Genomic DNA, 17,362 nt, shown 5'->3' with positions numbered 1-17,362 from the left:
AGAAGTGAAAACAACCTGTGGCCACTGTAATATTGAAGCATTTGGAGTAGCATAAATGTTTCCAGATATAATTTTTTGTTATATATTTATAACCTGCATTTTGTTTAAGTATAGAAAAGTAAACGAACACATTAAAAGAGACAGCATGTAAGAGATCATCTTAAAAAGATACTGTTCTTAGTTGCAATGCATTTCTTTGCCACTAGGTGGCAGATTTTCGCAAGTCAACACATCTCAGTGTAAAAGAGAGATCAGCACAGTGACAGGAACAAGTCCAGGCGAAACAACAGACGTTTTGATTTTTAAACATTTTTCTGTGTTGTGAAATTAAAAAAAAAAAAAAAACAGTTTTAAAATCAGATAGCTAAACATCCTGTTGGAATTTGGTCATTTTTCACTCTATTTTTTTTGTTTTGTTAAACTTTCTTTTAAAGGTGCTCTACTCTGACCTCAAGAGCAGGAAGCTGATTAACAGTACATATGGCCATCAGCCCAAAGCAAAATGAATAAATACAGATGTTTTCCAGGTCAAAGAAGTAAAATTTTCTGTCATTCTTTGATAATCATCAAACAAGTTGAGTTTCTTTTGTTCAGTAGAACACATGCTTAGACCCTTTTCTGCAACAATATCACGTATTGCAGCCTGCATGCCACATCAGTTTTCCTCTGGAGGATGAATTGCTTATATTCACTGAGCATGTCTACCATCAAATTGTTTAAACTAACTGTCTAATTTTTCATTTGCTTCGTTGCCATCAGCAAGGATGTAGTGGAGAAAAACAAAACAGATCACGTAAAAGCGGCCAACGTGCTTCTTACGCACGTTACAGGAGAAGGATTAGGTCAGATAATAACAGACTGCAGACTAAAGGTTTACGTCATCGGAATAATGATTGGTTAAATGGATGAGAAACCTCTCAGAACGTTTTGAGTCTGCCTGGCATGAGAAAGATGAAAAATAGTGAAGATATTAAAAAAATACTCTTTAAAAAAATGATTTGTCTATTTTTTTAGGGCACAAGGGCACAAAGGAAATAGTTTTGCATAATTTGCTCATTTATATTTGCTCCAAGACAATTTAATTCTCATTTAAACTATTGTCACTTATTATTTTCTATATATTTCCCACGGCCATGCTTGTTTAGATCTGTTATTGTACTTATTGCAGTTAATTTACAACAGCTCTCTAAAATGTTTGCGAGAAATATCAGAACACTGAAAGTAAAACATGAAGTTTTACCTTCTTCAACCGTGTTAGTCATTTATTTGGGCTTGAAAGCAGTTACCGTAAAATGAAGTGTTTGATGAAGATGTGAAAGCAGATCCTTGCCAGACATTTTAATCATATGCGTATGAATTTGAAATTCTTTTTGAAAGACGACATGAAAACTATATTTCTCTAACAAGTGAAGGTGACAGGGAGTAGAATTAGGATTATGTGATTAGTTTTACATCTTGATCTTAAATCACTGAATTGTTTTTACGGCAGTCTGTTAAGAGACGTTCTCCGAACCTCTGCCACAGGTCTTTTTCCAGAATTTTCCAATTTTTACCCGTATCGTTAACTCTGACCAGCTTTTTGAGTGTTCCTTGGTTTTTATGACTCTCTTTGTCTGCCAATGTTCTCCAACAATCTTCTGAGGCCCTCCCAGAGCAACCGGAGAAAATAAATGACACATAGGTGGATTCTGTTCAGCAATCTGCGACTTTATTTATGGGTAACAGAGTAGCAGATGAAAATCCTAACACTAATACTCTGTCAGGCATCTCAGTTTTTCCGCACCACGTTCAACCTTCTTACACTTTAAGGGATTCAGATTCACACATTTTGAACTTGGATATTTCCACCGTATCAAGCTGTTTGGAGCAGAAACAGTTGTTGCATTCGTATCCGATTTACCTCTCAGCACAACCTGATCCGCAGAACGAATGCCTGCTTTCACATGACGCATGAGCAGCAGATGGGCCACTGCGGTGGAGCTTCAAGTTGTTGTTGTGCTGCTGCTGCTGCTGCTGGCGGAAGCGCCTTAGATTGCTTTTCCTAAAATTAACCCCCTAATGAGATGCCAACGATCTTGTTACTTTGGCAGCCCTGAACAACAAGGCTCCCGTCTCTACATTGTCCCACCTGTGTTGCTGCTGCCTGACAAAGAATCATTCTTCTGCTCTCTGCTGAGCTCAAACACTTCGCAGACTGTGTTCTTTTGTTCTTTTTCTGGAAAGTTCACATCATCCTTCAAGAAATTCATTTTGGCAACATACATTGCAGTATTTATCTGTATTTTATACTTTGTTTCAAGGACATTTCATAAATTGAGCCCTACAGCTGCACATTCGTCATGCACAAGTATTTTTACAGCAGGATTAATTTAACTCCAAAAGCCAAAACTGAACGACGTGACTGGCAAAGAAAAAAAACAGAAAAGAAAAGAAAAAGTAGGCTTCAGGTGCAGGCGCTAGCTCAGAGGTTAGCACCATTTTGGCTCCTGCGAGTTCATCAGGCTCCGCCCAGTGCTTATCCCACATTCTATTTACCTCGGAAGTCGGATCTCGGAATGACGTCACGTCCAACTTAACCGTGTTACCTGTGGGATCTGCTAATCGGTCTGCTCAGTAACCAGGCTAACAACAACTAGCAACAGGGACAAGGAAATCTGGAACAAACTTCCAGAAAAATGCAAAACAGCTGAAACACTGAGTTCCTATAAATCAAGGCTAAAATCTCTCTTGCTTGTGTTGCTTTTGACCCATAATAACTGGAACGTTGACCCACATAGTTGATGTGTATTGACAATTTTGATGGTGGCACTTGGAAAAAGTGTGATCTCTGTTACTGGTTTCATGATTGAAACCAGTAACAGAGTTTCTATGTTTTCATGATGCAAATCCGTTTGCACTGCCTTGTTGTTGAAATGTATTATACAAACTTGATCGATTGATTGACTAAAATTTTCAGCATTCAAGCATTCTTGCAACACGATGTAATAAAATACAAACCACCAGATATGCAAATCAAATGTTAACTGCGTCACTTTTCACTACGTCTTTATATGCGCTGCAGCCATGTTGGATTTTGAACCCAGGGTTGGTAAGAAACTCACGACTTTCCGACCCAGAATTCACAATCATGCAGTTTAATTGGTCACAACAGACTTAAACAGAATATAACTCACTTTTTAAAATCGGCTTATTATTGGAAGGCGTCTGTCTCTGCTAAAGCAACCCTTTTGTACAACATTCTGCCAACAACGTTTGGATTGTAATTAGCAAAAATGCAACAATCATGTTCCGTGTGGGAATCCACACAGCACATGGCGTTATCCGTTCTTGATCCAGATAAAACAACACAGGCGGAGATCATCCACCCTAATGCTAACAGAAAGGAGGTTAACTGAGAGTAGGCTGAAATGTGATTAGCAATCCTAATAGCATTGGGGATTGGCTTATCTGACTTCCAAGTCTTTCCTCCATAAGGAGCTAATTTAATCACTATGTGCAGTGGGAGTGTAAGCAAAGGTCAATAGTTGCAACTAAACTACTGAAGGAAATTAAAAACTAGGTGTAAAAATATTGGCAGGAGTTGGAGGGAGGGGGAAAAAAAGATATTCTTCCAAATCCTCGATGGATGTATCCTGTATGCTGATGACTATGTGAAATAATGATAACTGGCAAAGATAAAATACACTGACATGCCAAAACTGCTGGATTGCAACAAAACTTCTGCATGGCAACCCATTGTCACCAAAATTCACTAACAATACATAAGTGTGACTGGTGACCAGTCCAGAGTGCGATCAACACAAATTGACCAAATGTATAACTTTTTCCACTGAAACCCACATATGGAGAGAGATCAGGTAAACTCCACAGATCGAGGCAAAAACAAGTAATTCCAATTCAAATGAATTCAGGAGCTCCTATTCAGTCAAACATCGTATCAGAACTTTTCACAGAGAGAAAAGACTCTAGAGCTTAGAAGTGAAAGTCAAAGGCTGTAACTGCACACACAGTCCAGTCAGTCCAAAACACTTAAATACATTTTAATCCGTTTAAGTTATTTCAGAATTGTTCAAATCTAAATTGTTTTTAGGTATTCCAGCTTCAGATTTCAAAAATATTTGTATTCTTTTCTAATTAACCAAAAATAGTGCCTTTCTCCCTGTGATGGACTGACGACCCGTCCAGGGTGACCGCGCCTCTCACCTGCTGATAGCTGGAGATTGACACCAGCACCCCTACAGTCCCCAATGGGATTAAGGTTAAAAAAAATGGATGGATGGATGGATGGATGGATGGATGGATGGATGGATGGATGGATGGATGGATGGATGGATGGATGGATGGATGGATGGATGGATGGATGGATGGATGGATGGATGGATGGATGGATGGATGGATGGATGGATGGATGGATGGATGGATGGATGGTGCTTTTCTCATCTTGTAAGCTGGATATATCTTCACACCACTAACAGGTTGAAATTAAATGGGTTTTCATTCTACACCTCAGGCAATATTTGTAAGTCAGTTTCAATAAATATCAGACTTAGATTTTCTCTTCAAATTTCCTTGCATCAGCTTTACACCAATCTCCATACTCAAGACAGATTAATGTTTTAATAGAATTCAATGGTTCAAATTCGGTCTATAACTTTTAGACATAGTAGTAATTTTTTTATATCTATTTTGTGTATTTGACATACATCTTCATTTAGGACTTAGCATCAGAATTATGTTGGTAGAGTTGATGGTTTAATCAACATGCAATGTTTGGACTTATATAGGATATTGTGATTGACTATATCGAATGCAGGACTGGGATCTCACAGGGTGAGTACATTATAGGTGTTAGGGCTTTTTGAACACTTTGTGTTCAAACAACAGTATTGTTCCAAAGTAAAAAAAAACAAGTCAGGTTCTGAGCAGGCTTGTGTTTAGTTAAAAATATTAACTTTTTAATTACACACAATCCATTCAGTTTAGTTCAATTCAAACTCTGCAGTGGAAGTCCTGTATCAAGTACATGCAGAGAAACATTTTACTTGCAGAACACTGAAATTGGTTTTCATTGGCATTATATTTTTCTGATTATACTGAACCATTTAGCTGCCCACACTGAAAACAATGTTTCTTTGAACCAACTAAAAAAAAAACAACCTCTAATTTGTTACAGCTAATTTTATTAGTTTTGCTCAAACTATAATTCTGATTTGATTTTCAAATTTGATTTGCCAAATTTGGTTTGTTTTGAAATCAGAAATAAAGCTAATTTTATAAGTTTTGTTCAAGCTACTATTCTGATTTGATTAAAAATCTAATAAAATTAGTTGTAATAAATTCTAATAATTTTTTTTGGTTGAAGTTTGTTCAGTGTACAAATTCAGTCTTAAAAATTCAGCATTTTTTCCCCCCTTATTTTTATTACTTTTTTTTTTTTTTTTTAGTTTCCTACAACTTTTCTAATTTAAAACCAAAGTGTGCCAAGACCTCAGAGTCATAATCCAGCAGCAAGCTGGTGTGACCTCTGGATCCTCAGTAGTGTATCTTTCTGTTGCTGTTTATGGAAAAACCCAGGTCCACCATGGCCAAGTATATGCATACTTGTAGTTTTGTATTTAAAATTTCACATCAGTATTTGGACTAATAGGCTTTAATTCTTTCTATAAACCATCAATGGACAACTAGAATGCTAAAGGTTTATGACAATACTCTGAGATTGGATGTAATTCAACCACACCACAAAATATGACTTCCTATTTATTTATTTGTTCATTTTACCTCATATACTTTCAATTTATGACATTCCAGGTACAGGGAGAGTACTCTTGGTTTTCCCAAGGCCTGGGTTATTTCTGAGGTTGTTTTAATAAGGATGTTTTTAATTCTCGAACACAATCAAATGTTCGTCGTTTGATTGTGAGCTTTGATCACTGTATTACAGAGCATTTATATAGGTCAAATATAAATAGAAAAGGGACCAAGTCTTTGTGCTGGTTGTTAGGGATAATCCTAATCCCGCTCTGTCTTCACCCTGGAAGTTCCGCTCCTGAAAGATGAAGGTGACTGGAGAGGAAGTCGGAGAGTAGAAAAACTGTCTTGCTGACATCCATTTGCCCAATTTTTTAAAAAATCTAATACATTCATAATAACCAAGTCAGAAATGATATGAGTTCTTATTTTTGGAAATGGACACAGGAGGATTTAAAAAAATTATGGTTGGCAATATTTTATGCTGAAAAATAATTCGGTAGAACTGTTTTTTATGCAGAATCTAATGCAAGTACCACTGCAATCTGTGAAAGAGGTGCAGCGTTTGTTTTTATGCATTCCTTGTCTGAAACACTAAAACTCACCGTCTCTTCTGTGTGGCGTTGTTGGACAGAGACTTCCATGATTACTCCGACAGGGAGAATCCTTTAAGCTCTGTGACGAAGGCTAATTGCCAACGAGTTAACACAAACAGCTAAAGTAGCGGGATGGATTATCCTGTTCTTTGTATGGGATTATGAGACATGATGTTACAGGCAAACAGATTAACAGGCAACGGCCTGCTGAGCTTTTCCCCCAGAAAGTGGAATTAACCTGTTTTAACCAGGTTTTGACATTATGAACAAACTTCTCAATATAAAGCACTTGCACACCTGTAACAGCTGTCTGTAGGCGCATGCATGTTGGTGTACTCTCATGCGTTCAGCATTCCGGTTGGCAGAATTGGAAAATTTGGCAAAGATTTACCCAAGATTTTAGATCACATTCTGAAGAAAATGTAAATGGAAACAGTTTGACAACCAGCAACACTAAAATAGCAGATTTATTCTGAGATCGCCTCCCTAAATGACTTAGATCGGTTAATGAAAAAACCCAATCAATTAGTCAATTATCAAATTAATTTGTTATGAGGTACAGCGTTATCTGAGGTGGGCGAGTCTTTATAAATATCTGGAGGGGAAGAAAGAGGCATGTTTGAGATTTGGACTTGGTGGCATTCATGACTTCTGGCTCCATCGTTACTCTGTTTAAAATTTAAGTTCTTCATCCCAAGTTTCACGGTTCAGAAAGGAAGCGAAATGAGGTCCAACCGAGTTGTAGAGTTTCCAGAAGACTTCTGGATCCCAATCCCGTTGGACACAGACAACATCTCATCCCTCAGCCCTTTCTTGGTCCCTCAAGATCATTTGGGGAATTCGGGAACGTTCTACGCCATGGCCGGATTCACGTTCTTTCTTTTTGTCGTTGGCACTTCCATCAACACCCTCACCATCGTGTGCACAATGCGGTACAAGAAGCTTCGCTCCCACCTCAACTACATCCTGGTGAACTTGGCCGTGGCAAACCTTCTGGTGTCTGTGGTCGGCTCCTTCACCACCTGCTTCTCTTTCACATTCAGATATTTCATCTTTGGGCCGCTAGCGTGCAAGATCGAAGGGTTTGTCGCAACGCTAGGGGGTAAGAGCTAATCGACGGCCTTCTTCATGCTACATCGCAGTATAATGATGTTCAAAGTGGTTGAACATCAGTATTCTTGGTTCTTCCAGGTATGGTAAGCCTTTGGTCTTTGGCAGTGGTAGCGTTTGAAAGATGGCTGGTCATCTGCAAACCTCTTGGCAATGTTGCTTTCAAGCCTGAACATGCGATGGCTTGCTGCGCGATCACCTGGATCTTCGCATTGACAGCCTCAGTTCCACCCTTGCTGGGATGGAGCAGGTAAGGAAGGCACGCAGAAGATAAGTCAACCTGCTGAAGCAACTCTGTTAGACCAGAAAGGAAACTCTTGTTATTTCCCCCAGGTACATCCCAGAAGGCCTCCAGTGCTCCTGTGGTCCAGACTGGTACACAACCAACAACAAATACAACAACGAGTCCTACGTCATGTTTCTCTTCTGTTTCTGCTTCGCCGCTCCATTCACCACCATCATTTTTTGTTATTCTCAGCTACTCGTAACACTTAAAATGGTGGGAAAGCAGTAAAAAAAAGCAGTAAAATTGCTGTTTTATGATCTTATTCAGTGAGTGTAGCGATCAGAGTGAAATGCACGGCCTTTTCAACAGGTAGCAAAGGCCCAAGCTGAGTCGGCCTCCACCCAGAAGGCTGAGAAGGAGGTGACCAGGATGGTGGTCGTCATGGTGCTGGGCTTCTTGGTGTGCTGGATGCCCTACGCCTCCTTCGCTCTTTGGGTCGTCAACAACCGTGGGCAAAAGTTCGACCTGAGATTAGCAACCCTGCCATCCTGCCTGTCGAAGGCCTCCACCGTCTACAATCCCGTCATCTACGTATTCCTCAATAAGCAGGTGCGACTTTAACGACAAAAGTGTTTTCCAGTAAAAGAAGCCAGGCATCATGACCAGTAGCTATGTAATTTTGGAAAGGATAGCCAGGGTAAAAGGAGGACTTAGAGAAGCATCAGTTTGTTGTATTAAGACTTCATTCCAGACATTTTAGATTATCTTTACATGCCACTTGGCTGTTCTTGACAATTTCCTGCAAATAACAACTAAGTCTGATGCTTTCCAACAGCTCAATAATTATTTTGTTTTTTCTCACTCTCAGTTTCGAACATGCATGCTAAACATGCTGGGGATGGGGGATGGAGAGGAGGAAGTCTCTACAACTCAGTCAGTGACTGAAGTCTCCAAAGTTGGTCCAGCTTAGTCTGACCGTAATCCTCTGTTAATTGTAAATGCTCTGTCCAAACATTTTACAATCCAACAACAAAAAATAATTAGAACAAATTAGCAACATTCTGCTAAATATGTCAATGAAAAAGAAAAAGAATTAAATCATATTTTTTTAATTGTATTTTGAAGAATTTCCTGTTTTTGCACTTTTTTTTGTTAATATATTTATTTTATTAGGGGCATGCTACAGTTTAAACTGCCTCCAAGTTCATTTTTATTCAGTCATTGCCATTTTGTTCCTTCCAATATCCACAAAGAGTTTCTCACCATTGATTTTCAGTTTATCTTTTTTTGTAGTGAAGTGTTTTCATGAGTTATGCGCATGAGTAGAAATAAATATGCTCAAATCTCGCATGTCATTTTATTGTATGATGTCATATATGTGGAGGCTTTCAGAAACCCTGAAAGTTCAACAATGGCTCCATTTGTTTTGGTTCTCATCTGCTTGGCCTAATCGACAGTTATGAAATATAGCAGATTGTGACCCTTGATCAGATCAAAAATAATTTATACTGTTGTTAGATATTACTTATTGGAGTCAATTAATCATAGTTAATCTTACAATCATGGGGGAGTTAGGAGAGTTTATGGCGGTGATGCGATGCACATTTCAACGTATTTCCTGAATGTGTACCAGCACAAAATTAAGATTTAAACATGAAAATAAAAAAATCTGATACGATTTATGCGTTTTATATCCTATTCATGATGGGTGGTTAAAGTTGAATGAGGAAATAGTTTTTTGCTAACCGAAGCAAAGACCGCTTCAACTTTTAAGCGTGGGAGTAGAGCACTAGGAGGGTAACTGCTGCTAATTTACTGACAAAAGTAAAGATGGATTCAGTTGAATATTTTCCAGTTCTGTAAGAAAAAAAAAGTCAGCATCAACTTCAGGTTGCAGAAGCAAAGAATAATACTTCAACCCCAAGATAACTAAAGATTCACCCCACCCAACCTTGACATCAAACAATTAACCCTATGACCCTGGTAGAAACAGAGAGGAAAATGTGGATTCAGACCACTGAAGTTCAGCACAAATTGAAATGGTAGGTATGTAAAAAAATGTTGGGTTTTTTTGGGGAATAAAAACAAAAACAAATAATCTTTGTTTTAAAAAAAGTGTTTACAAGATGTGTACTTATTGTATATAGTCAGTAATATCAGTACTTTTATGGTTAAAAACAGTTAAACTGAATTAACTGAACTGTTAATTCAGTTTTTTTACTGAATTAACAGGAAAAAAAACAATTTTGCTGAAACTGAACTTATACTATGAGCATATTAGGTCCTGTTCTCCAGTTTTTACAGTTTCATATTTTAATTAAACAGAACAGTAAAGCACATTTTTTTCAATGTATATTACTTTAAGAAACACAATCAGATTCTTGAACAATCAAAACCAGAAATAAATCTGACATTATCGAGACCAAACAACAATAAGCTACAAGCTAGGTAATATGCGTGCTGGAGGACTAGCTAATCTTTTAGCCTCCGGCAAACGGATTAGCCAATTCCCGGGGTCCAGACACGGGCAAGCAGTGAGAAGATACTGGCCAATTCTGAACTCCAACACTAAGACTCTAATCTCGGCATTAGCTAAAAGGTGGTGTAAGTTGTCACGGGAATACATGTAAAGCTTTAAATCCCATCCTTGAGCCAATTAAGTTGAGCCAGAGCAACGTTTAAAGTTCCTATAAATGCCGCTTTTCAGTAAGTCGGCATCAGACAGAGAGAAGCCCACCTCACTTAGGCGACAGGAAAAACATGAAGTATCACATCACTGTCTAAGTGTAGATTTAAAATTATACCGCATCCAGCTCGTATTTAATCATCCAGTCTAGTTGAACGTTTCATTCAAAAACCAGCCCAATGAAGATGAGGACAAGTCGTCAAGAGGAAATGCCAGATGACTTCTGGATCCCCATCCCCCTGGAAACCGACAACATCACAGCCCTGAGCCCGTACCTAGTCCCCCAGGATCATTTAGGGAGCCTGGGGCTTTTTTATTCAATGTCAGCATTAATGTTCTTCTTGTTTGTGGCTGGCACGGCCATCAATATCCTCACAATCGCATGTACTATTCAATACAAGAAGCTCCGCTCCCATCTGAACTACATCCTGGTCAACATGGCTGTGGCGAACCTCATCGTCTCGTCCGTGGGCTCTTTTACCTGCTTCTACTGTTTTGCCTTCCGATACATGGCTCTTGGTCCTCTCGGCTGCAAGATCGAAGGATTTACAGCGTCTCTTGGTGGTAAGAACAGGAAAATATTAGAGCAATCCCAGTCTGTGAAAGCTGGCTTCATCCTTTACCAACTGAGTTAGAATTTAAGAGAAATGTAAGATATTGTGGAGAATTTAGTAACTAGCTGTAACCCTGTCTATATGACAAGTCTTATATAGTATGCCAACATGTGCATCACCTAAATTCTGTCTTGTTTTTCCTCAGGCATGGTGAGCCTTTGGTCTCTTGCGGTGATTGCATTTGAAAGATGGCTGGTTATCTGCAAGCCACTCGGGAACTTTGCCTTCAAGTCGGAGCATGCTTTGTTCTTCTGTGCACTTACCTGGTTATGTGCTTTGTGCGCTGCAGTTCCTCCATTAGTGGGATGGAGTCGGTGAGGACAACACTTTAGCTATGGATTAATCTGACACAGTCCTGGAATCGTATTGCTACATGTATTGTCTGCTTTGCCAGGTATATTCCTGAGGGAATGCAGTGTTCATGTGGACCAGACTGGTACACAACGGGCAATAAGTACAACACCGAATCATTTGTGCTGTTCCTCTTCTGCTTCTGCTTTTCCGTCCCTTTCACTTGCATTGTCTTCTGCTACTCGCAGCTGCTCTTCACACTGAAATCAGTAAGTGGGACGTTGTGAGCTACCCAGATTTGAATCGTCGATTTGTGTTTGGTGTGGCATTTTGGCTCGGATTCTGACCCAACCTGTGAATCTGTAGGCGGCAAAGGCCCAGGCAGAGTCTGCCTCCACCCAGAAGGCAGAGAAAGAGGTGACCAGGATGGTGGTCGTCATGGTGCTGGGCTTCCTGGTGTGCTACATGCCATACGCCTCCTTTGCGCTTTGGGTCGTGAACCATCGTGGACAGACATTTGACCTGAGACTTGCTACCATACCGTCCTGTGTCTCAAAAGCCTCCACGGTCTACAATCCTGTCATCTACGTTCTCCTCAATAAGCAGGTAGGCTTATGGGGGTGGGCTTAAAAGATTGATGGTGGTATTATACTGTAAAGCTGAAGGAGAGACCAACTATAGACCTTTTCTGTCTAGAACATGGCTGATAAAGGCCGTCAATGCCCCCTAACGGTGGATTTTAAATATAATCAATGGCTCAAACTGCTTTCTAAACATTCCACCTTAGATAGGTGTTTAGTGTTAAAATTTCTTTTTGCTTCTTTTGCTAGTTGTCTGTTTGACTCTTGGATGTCAGCAATGTCCGAACCCCAAATATGTCGCCGCATGGCAAAATCAATAAATCCTAACGAGATCGCATTTGATCCACGCTGAATGAAGGAAAGCATCTGAAGTGTCCGTCTTTGCCTTTGCTTTCAGTTCCGCTCTTGCATGAGGAAGATGCTGGGGATGAGTGGAGGCGACGAGGAGGAGTCATCTGCAAGCCAGTCGGTCACCGAAGTCTCAAAAGTTGGACCCTCTTAAGATCTTGGCCTGTCTTGATTTGGATGACATGGAAATGACCAACTTTGATGTGTTTTTACTGTTGTTACATCTTAGGGTTTTCAAAGAAAAAGTAAAAAAAAAAAAAAAAAAGACAAAAAAGAGAAAAAAGATTCATCTGATGAAGCTTATATTTTTTGGTGCATTTTACCATGGACATAAAGCAAAAACACATTCTAGAATTATATTCTGATGTGAAAACATGGGGATTGCTTTTCTTCCAAAAAAAAAATGACTGAGGTCTCTGAAAACCCATAAACTACAAAATAAATGCATGTAGCACATCTGCCGCATGTGTGGATAAGTTGTTCTGCATGCCATGACTTGTAAGTATTTACTTGTATATATGTAGCAACAGAATTAATAAAGAGAAGCTCATATCCACTTGGGAAAGAAATGATTTGTTCTCAAAGAAAGAGAGCACTGCCTGCCGTGTTGGACCTGTGGGATGAATGGTATGTACTCATATAGTATGATTACTGGTATTGTAAACCTAAGCTTCACAACCATATGGGTTTTATTGTTTCATGTCATTTTTTAATTCAACAGTCTTCACACAAGAAGCGTCAAATCTGCAATTTTTATTTGACACGCTTTAAGCATTTCAACACAAATTATTTTAATGTAACAATGTAAATTAAGTATTTATGAATTTTAGAGAGGTGTAGTGTGGAAAAATGCAAATTTAATACTCATTTTATTCTTTTGAATACTTTGATTTTATTCCACTTCTCAACCAATAAAAAACTCTTCAGCTAACTTACTATAAAGATGCTGGGTTTGAGGTTCGCCTCCTCTTTAGCCAGAACACAAAATGGCTGCCACAGCAGAGACACCGACATGGTAACAAAGACACCTACAGTATAAGTGAGGCAAACAACAACATAAGGAACCAGTGGAGAACAATGCAACCAGAGATATACAGTATATGTACAGTGAGGAAAAAGTGGAGGATGATGACATGAGAACTAGAGGGGCCAATCAGGGAGGGAAAACAGCTGAGTGAGTGCAGGCAGAGGGAAGTTAAGAGATGGGAGACAGCAGGTGGAGGGTTGGTGAGAGATAAAACCAGCAGGAGGAAAGGAGGCAATAAAGGTAAACGAAGGGAAAAACCTGAAGCTAAGGTTACGATCATACAGCAAGATGAATGCAAACCAAATGCAATTGTTTTGCCCATATCCGACTTTTTCATGGCAGTCGGAACAGTCCAGTTCTTAGCTTTTACTCCCATTGCTGAATAAATTAAAACTGATCCATACATAGACAGTAGCATCCTTTATTACCCTGCTGTGTGATGCCGTCATTCTTTTTCTGGACGCGCGGGTTGATTTAGGGTCGTAAACCACTCACACAGAAGTTTGATCGTTGTCATATTTAATTAGTAATATGAACGACCACAAAAAAGGAAAACGAAACAGATTTTAACAACAACAAAAAAAATTGCAATTGGGAATGAAGACCTAAAACAAAGCCTAACCTAGCAACATAACAGAGGCAACAAGTCCAATATACAAATAAGAAATTACATAATATCAAGGATTAAACTGTGATTATCTAAATACATGAACAATAAATATGATCAAATCTGAAACCCAAAGTTTAAATACGCACATATCATGACAAGATTTGGCAGGCCACCGTTAAGAGCGTTGCTTCCTTCATATGTAAAATATTTTTGTTGCTTTTATTAGGGAGTTCTCTAGACAGAGTCTTCATCTACCAAACTCAGTGCAGCTTGCTTGTAGGAAGGTTTTTGAAACATTTTGTTTTCCAGGCAAAAAACTGACTTATAGCCAGAAAACATCTGTTTTTTTTGTTTGTTTGTTTTTTGGTTCTTGGACAGTTTCTAAAACTAATAAAGACCCAAGTGGAAGTACAACAACGTGCAGAAAGTATATTTTGCATAATTTTTTACCTTAAACCTGGTTATGTGCTGAATCAGGATTTTAGTGCACATTTACTCTCTTAGAAAATATCCCAAATAAAATAACTATATTACACATTGAAGAAAAACGTACAATCACTTATTTCATCAATTACATATTTATTTGACAAATGTTTGTTGTTTTGGCCATCTTGGTCTCTTGTAGTTTGGTGAAAAACCTGGAACACAACAAAACCCAACACATGTAGACACACCGAGACAGTGATTTCTATACACTCGTCACACAAACTGTACAGTGACAAATCAAACGAGTAATTAAAATGTTAGTGCCGAAAAAGTAAACAGAACCCAACATAACATTATGACCATCTGCTTGGAACAGCCATTTTGTTTCACATCAAAATCTCTACACTCCACGGATGATGACAAAACCTCAGTGTGTGTCTGTGGTGTTATGATATTCGCTAAACAGCCTGACTGTGAGGTGAATTTGCTAGGATTTGGGTTTGTTTTCAGCAACGCAAAAAATACAAAACAGTTGGGGATAAAGAGATTAGTTGAACACGTGGCCCTAAATATGTGGTCATTTTCCTAAAAGTTGTTGTTTGTGACATATAAAAAGTTGCGTATACCACATATGTCACCTATGGAGGTTGCTATTTTTCACCTGCACAATGTGTACCGGGCCGATGACTTTAGTAGGTTAGAGTAGACACAAGACTGTAAACAAAACACAAGAGACCAAGGATAACATTACGTGATTTGTTTGAAATTTTCTAGCTCTGCTATACGAGTTATCTGTTAAAACAGCCAAATGTGGTTGGCTAGACATTATGTTAGCAAGAGCTAACGCCGTTAGCAGGCACTAACACAAAATCAGATCAAATTGGAAAATAATCTATGACTGCTTAAAGAACAAAGCAACTTTTAAGTCTTTGTGAAGGTGCTTACAAAGACTATTATGCTATTTAAGGTAGCATTCTGATGCTTACCATAAATACCCTGAATTAGAAATTGTAGCTCTTTACAGAAAACACTCTCCTCTAGGGTTAGCATTTCTATACATCAGCCACACAGTAACCAGGTTTGTGGCTGAGTATCTTCTCTTTCTTTCATTTTCACTTCCTCTTGTCATTTCTGCATTGCATTCAATTTCAATGTGCTACATTTCAAACTGAAAGGGCTGAACGTTGCGCATACAAAGATCACTGTTCTGTTTTTTTTTACGGAGCTAGCACGGTAGCGCCTCGTATATGTCATCTACCCAGGATGCATTGCAGGGTAAACAACATGGCGATGTCCATGTGACAGTATTTATTTAAATTTATAAAAACTGAATAGTCTACAATTTTTTAAATATATTTTTTATGTCTGAAATAAATAAATGCTTCTTAAATAAATTATATTCTAGTTTTATTAGAACTAACTGTGGATCCCTTTTAAGAGACTGAAAGCTGAGTGAGTACTTCAAAAAGATTCTTGAGTATCCAGGCTAAAATCAGCTTTAAAGGAGATAAAATAAAAATCAAATCACTGTGTTGTAACAAGATTACTGGTTTCACTCACCTTACTTGTAAGTGGTCATAATGTTTTGGCTGGTTGTTGTATTCACTCGTAAGCTTTTCTAACACTTTAATGCAATAGAGTTAAGGCAGTTTGCTGGATAGGATTACCTTTTGGAATAAATGAAGACAGTTGTTACCTAAACAGAAAAGAAAACAACAGACATTTACAGATAAAAAAATCTTTTCTTTTCTCAGATCTGTTTCACATTGTAACATGTTTGTTTAAATGGCATTTAAAAAATGAAATACGTTTGAAAAAAAAAAAGCATCACGAAAGTCAAACACAAAGTTATATTTTCACCCTGAAGACATGGGAGTTAATCAGTCCAACTAAAACATCACAGCGCTGGAATTGACCCTGGAACTTCTTGCTGCAAAAGTAAGAAAAAGGGAAGATCAGAAAAATCTGGTTATTAAAGGTAAAAAAAAAAAAAAAAAAAGAAGAAAACAAAAACAATTTATGAAGTGATTAAGAAAAACCCTGAGAGAATATTACCTGATGTTAAGTGAACTCAGACCCATGAGATCATCAGTGGCCGATTTGGCTCACTTGGCACCAGAGTAATTTTCTATCCACCTTAACGCCACACATGTGAACCACCTGTTGCTCAACACAGCAGCTTAAGACCTTTACCGCCAGTCATTCCCGTCGCTTGTCGGGAGCAAATCCGAGTTCTGCTAGTAGTGAACTTTTGCTAAACATGAATAGTTCAGAACTAGCGGAATTCCAGACTTACCCTCGAAATATCCCAGCATCGCATGGAAAGTTCGGGCGGTATAAAAATAAAAAATAAAAAAAAGTTACAAGTTTCAACCTTATGCTAAATGGAGATTTTTGTTACAGTAAAAATGATAATACTTCTAACAGTTTTTCATATCTAACATGTAGTCTAACACAAATACAGACATGCAAAAGTGTTATATATCTAAGAGATAGAAAAAACAAATCTAAATCTTTACAAAATTTTTACAAAAATCCTGAGTTCCAGGTCCATCCTCTTCTTGAAGTGAAAGAAGTCCTTGCGCCACATGGAGCACTTATTAAATGTGTGAGCAAGCACATGGTATAGATCCAATAAGAAAGAAAGAAAGAAAAAAAAAACAAAGCACACATGAAAGGATTAAAGTAAACCACTACAGAGGCTTTGATTAGGCTGAGCGTGCTCCTGACGTGACCTGTTATTCCGGAGCGATTACCTTCTTACGGAGTGAGCATGCCAAAAGTAATTACTCTATGCTAAGCAGTTTTGTGGAGCAACCTGAGCTGTCCGTATAATCTGATTTAGTCTATTGGGGCATGAGATATCCTCACTTGTGTTTCATTAGGTCAAATCAAGACGCTGTTGGTTTAGTGCTGTGCACTAAATAATACAGTACTTCAGTTCACATCAATTTTGAAACCACAGTAAAACTTCTAAAATACGTACAAGGTTTGAATGCATTCTACTGATATTAAGGTGTAGGCCTATTATTACTAAAACTAATAGACGACATAAGTGGCCAAATAATGCAAAGTACTAAATTTAAACTGCTACAGCAA

The 17,362-nt window shown here is 38.4% G+C and overlaps 2 protein-coding genes across 2 annotated transcripts; both read left to right on the top strand.

The window, feature by feature from the left end:
• Positions 1-6,967: 6,967 nt before the first annotated feature.
• Positions 6,968-9,155, top strand: LOC106905597 (blue-sensitive opsin-like). The gene is given in 4 exon segments (XM_088005381.1): positions 6,968-7,446; positions 7,536-7,704; positions 7,788-8,289; positions 8,549-9,155. Coding segments are annotated over 4 exon segments (1,152 nt in total). The 5' UTR covers positions 6,968-7,067; the 3' UTR covers positions 8,651-9,155.
• Positions 9,156-10,394: 1,239 nt separating this feature from the next.
• LOC106905596 (blue-sensitive opsin) lies at positions 10,395-12,756 on the top strand. Its single transcript, XM_014970503.2, has 5 exons — positions 10,395-10,930; positions 11,126-11,294; positions 11,375-11,540; positions 11,638-11,877; positions 12,250-12,756. The coding sequence occupies exons 1-5, from the start codon at positions 10,546-10,548 to the stop codon at positions 12,352-12,354; spliced, it is 1,065 nt and encodes a 354-aa protein (XP_014825989.1). The 5' UTR covers positions 10,395-10,545; the 3' UTR covers positions 12,355-12,756.
• The last annotated feature ends 4,606 nt before the right edge of the window (positions 12,757-17,362 follow it).

This window comes from Poecilia mexicana, unplaced genomic scaffold (genome assembly GCF_051168715.1).
Source record: "Poecilia mexicana isolate PSO_F unplaced genomic scaffold, ASM5116871v1 scaffold_5, whole genome shotgun sequence".
NCBI lineage: Eukaryota > Metazoa > Chordata > Actinopteri > Cyprinodontiformes > Poeciliidae > Poecilia > Poecilia mexicana.
The sequence above is the reverse complement of the archived record's forward strand: the minus strand, read 5'-3'. Positions and strand labels throughout refer to the sequence as shown.

Excerpts from the sequence above, each read along its gene's own strand:
- LOC106905596 (XM_014970503.2), top strand. The coding sequence starts at position 10,546 with ATGAAGATGAGGACAAGTCGTCAAGAGGAAATGCCAGATGACTTCTGG. Across the intron at positions 10,931-11,125 it reads ATTTACAGCGTCTCTTGGTG|GCATGGTGAGCCTTTGGTCT; the intron begins GTAAGAACAGGA and ends GTTTTTCCTCAG. Across the intron at positions 11,295-11,374 it reads CCATTAGTGGGATGGAGTCG|GTATATTCCTGAGGGAATGC; the intron begins GTGAGGACAACA and ends CTGCTTTGCCAG.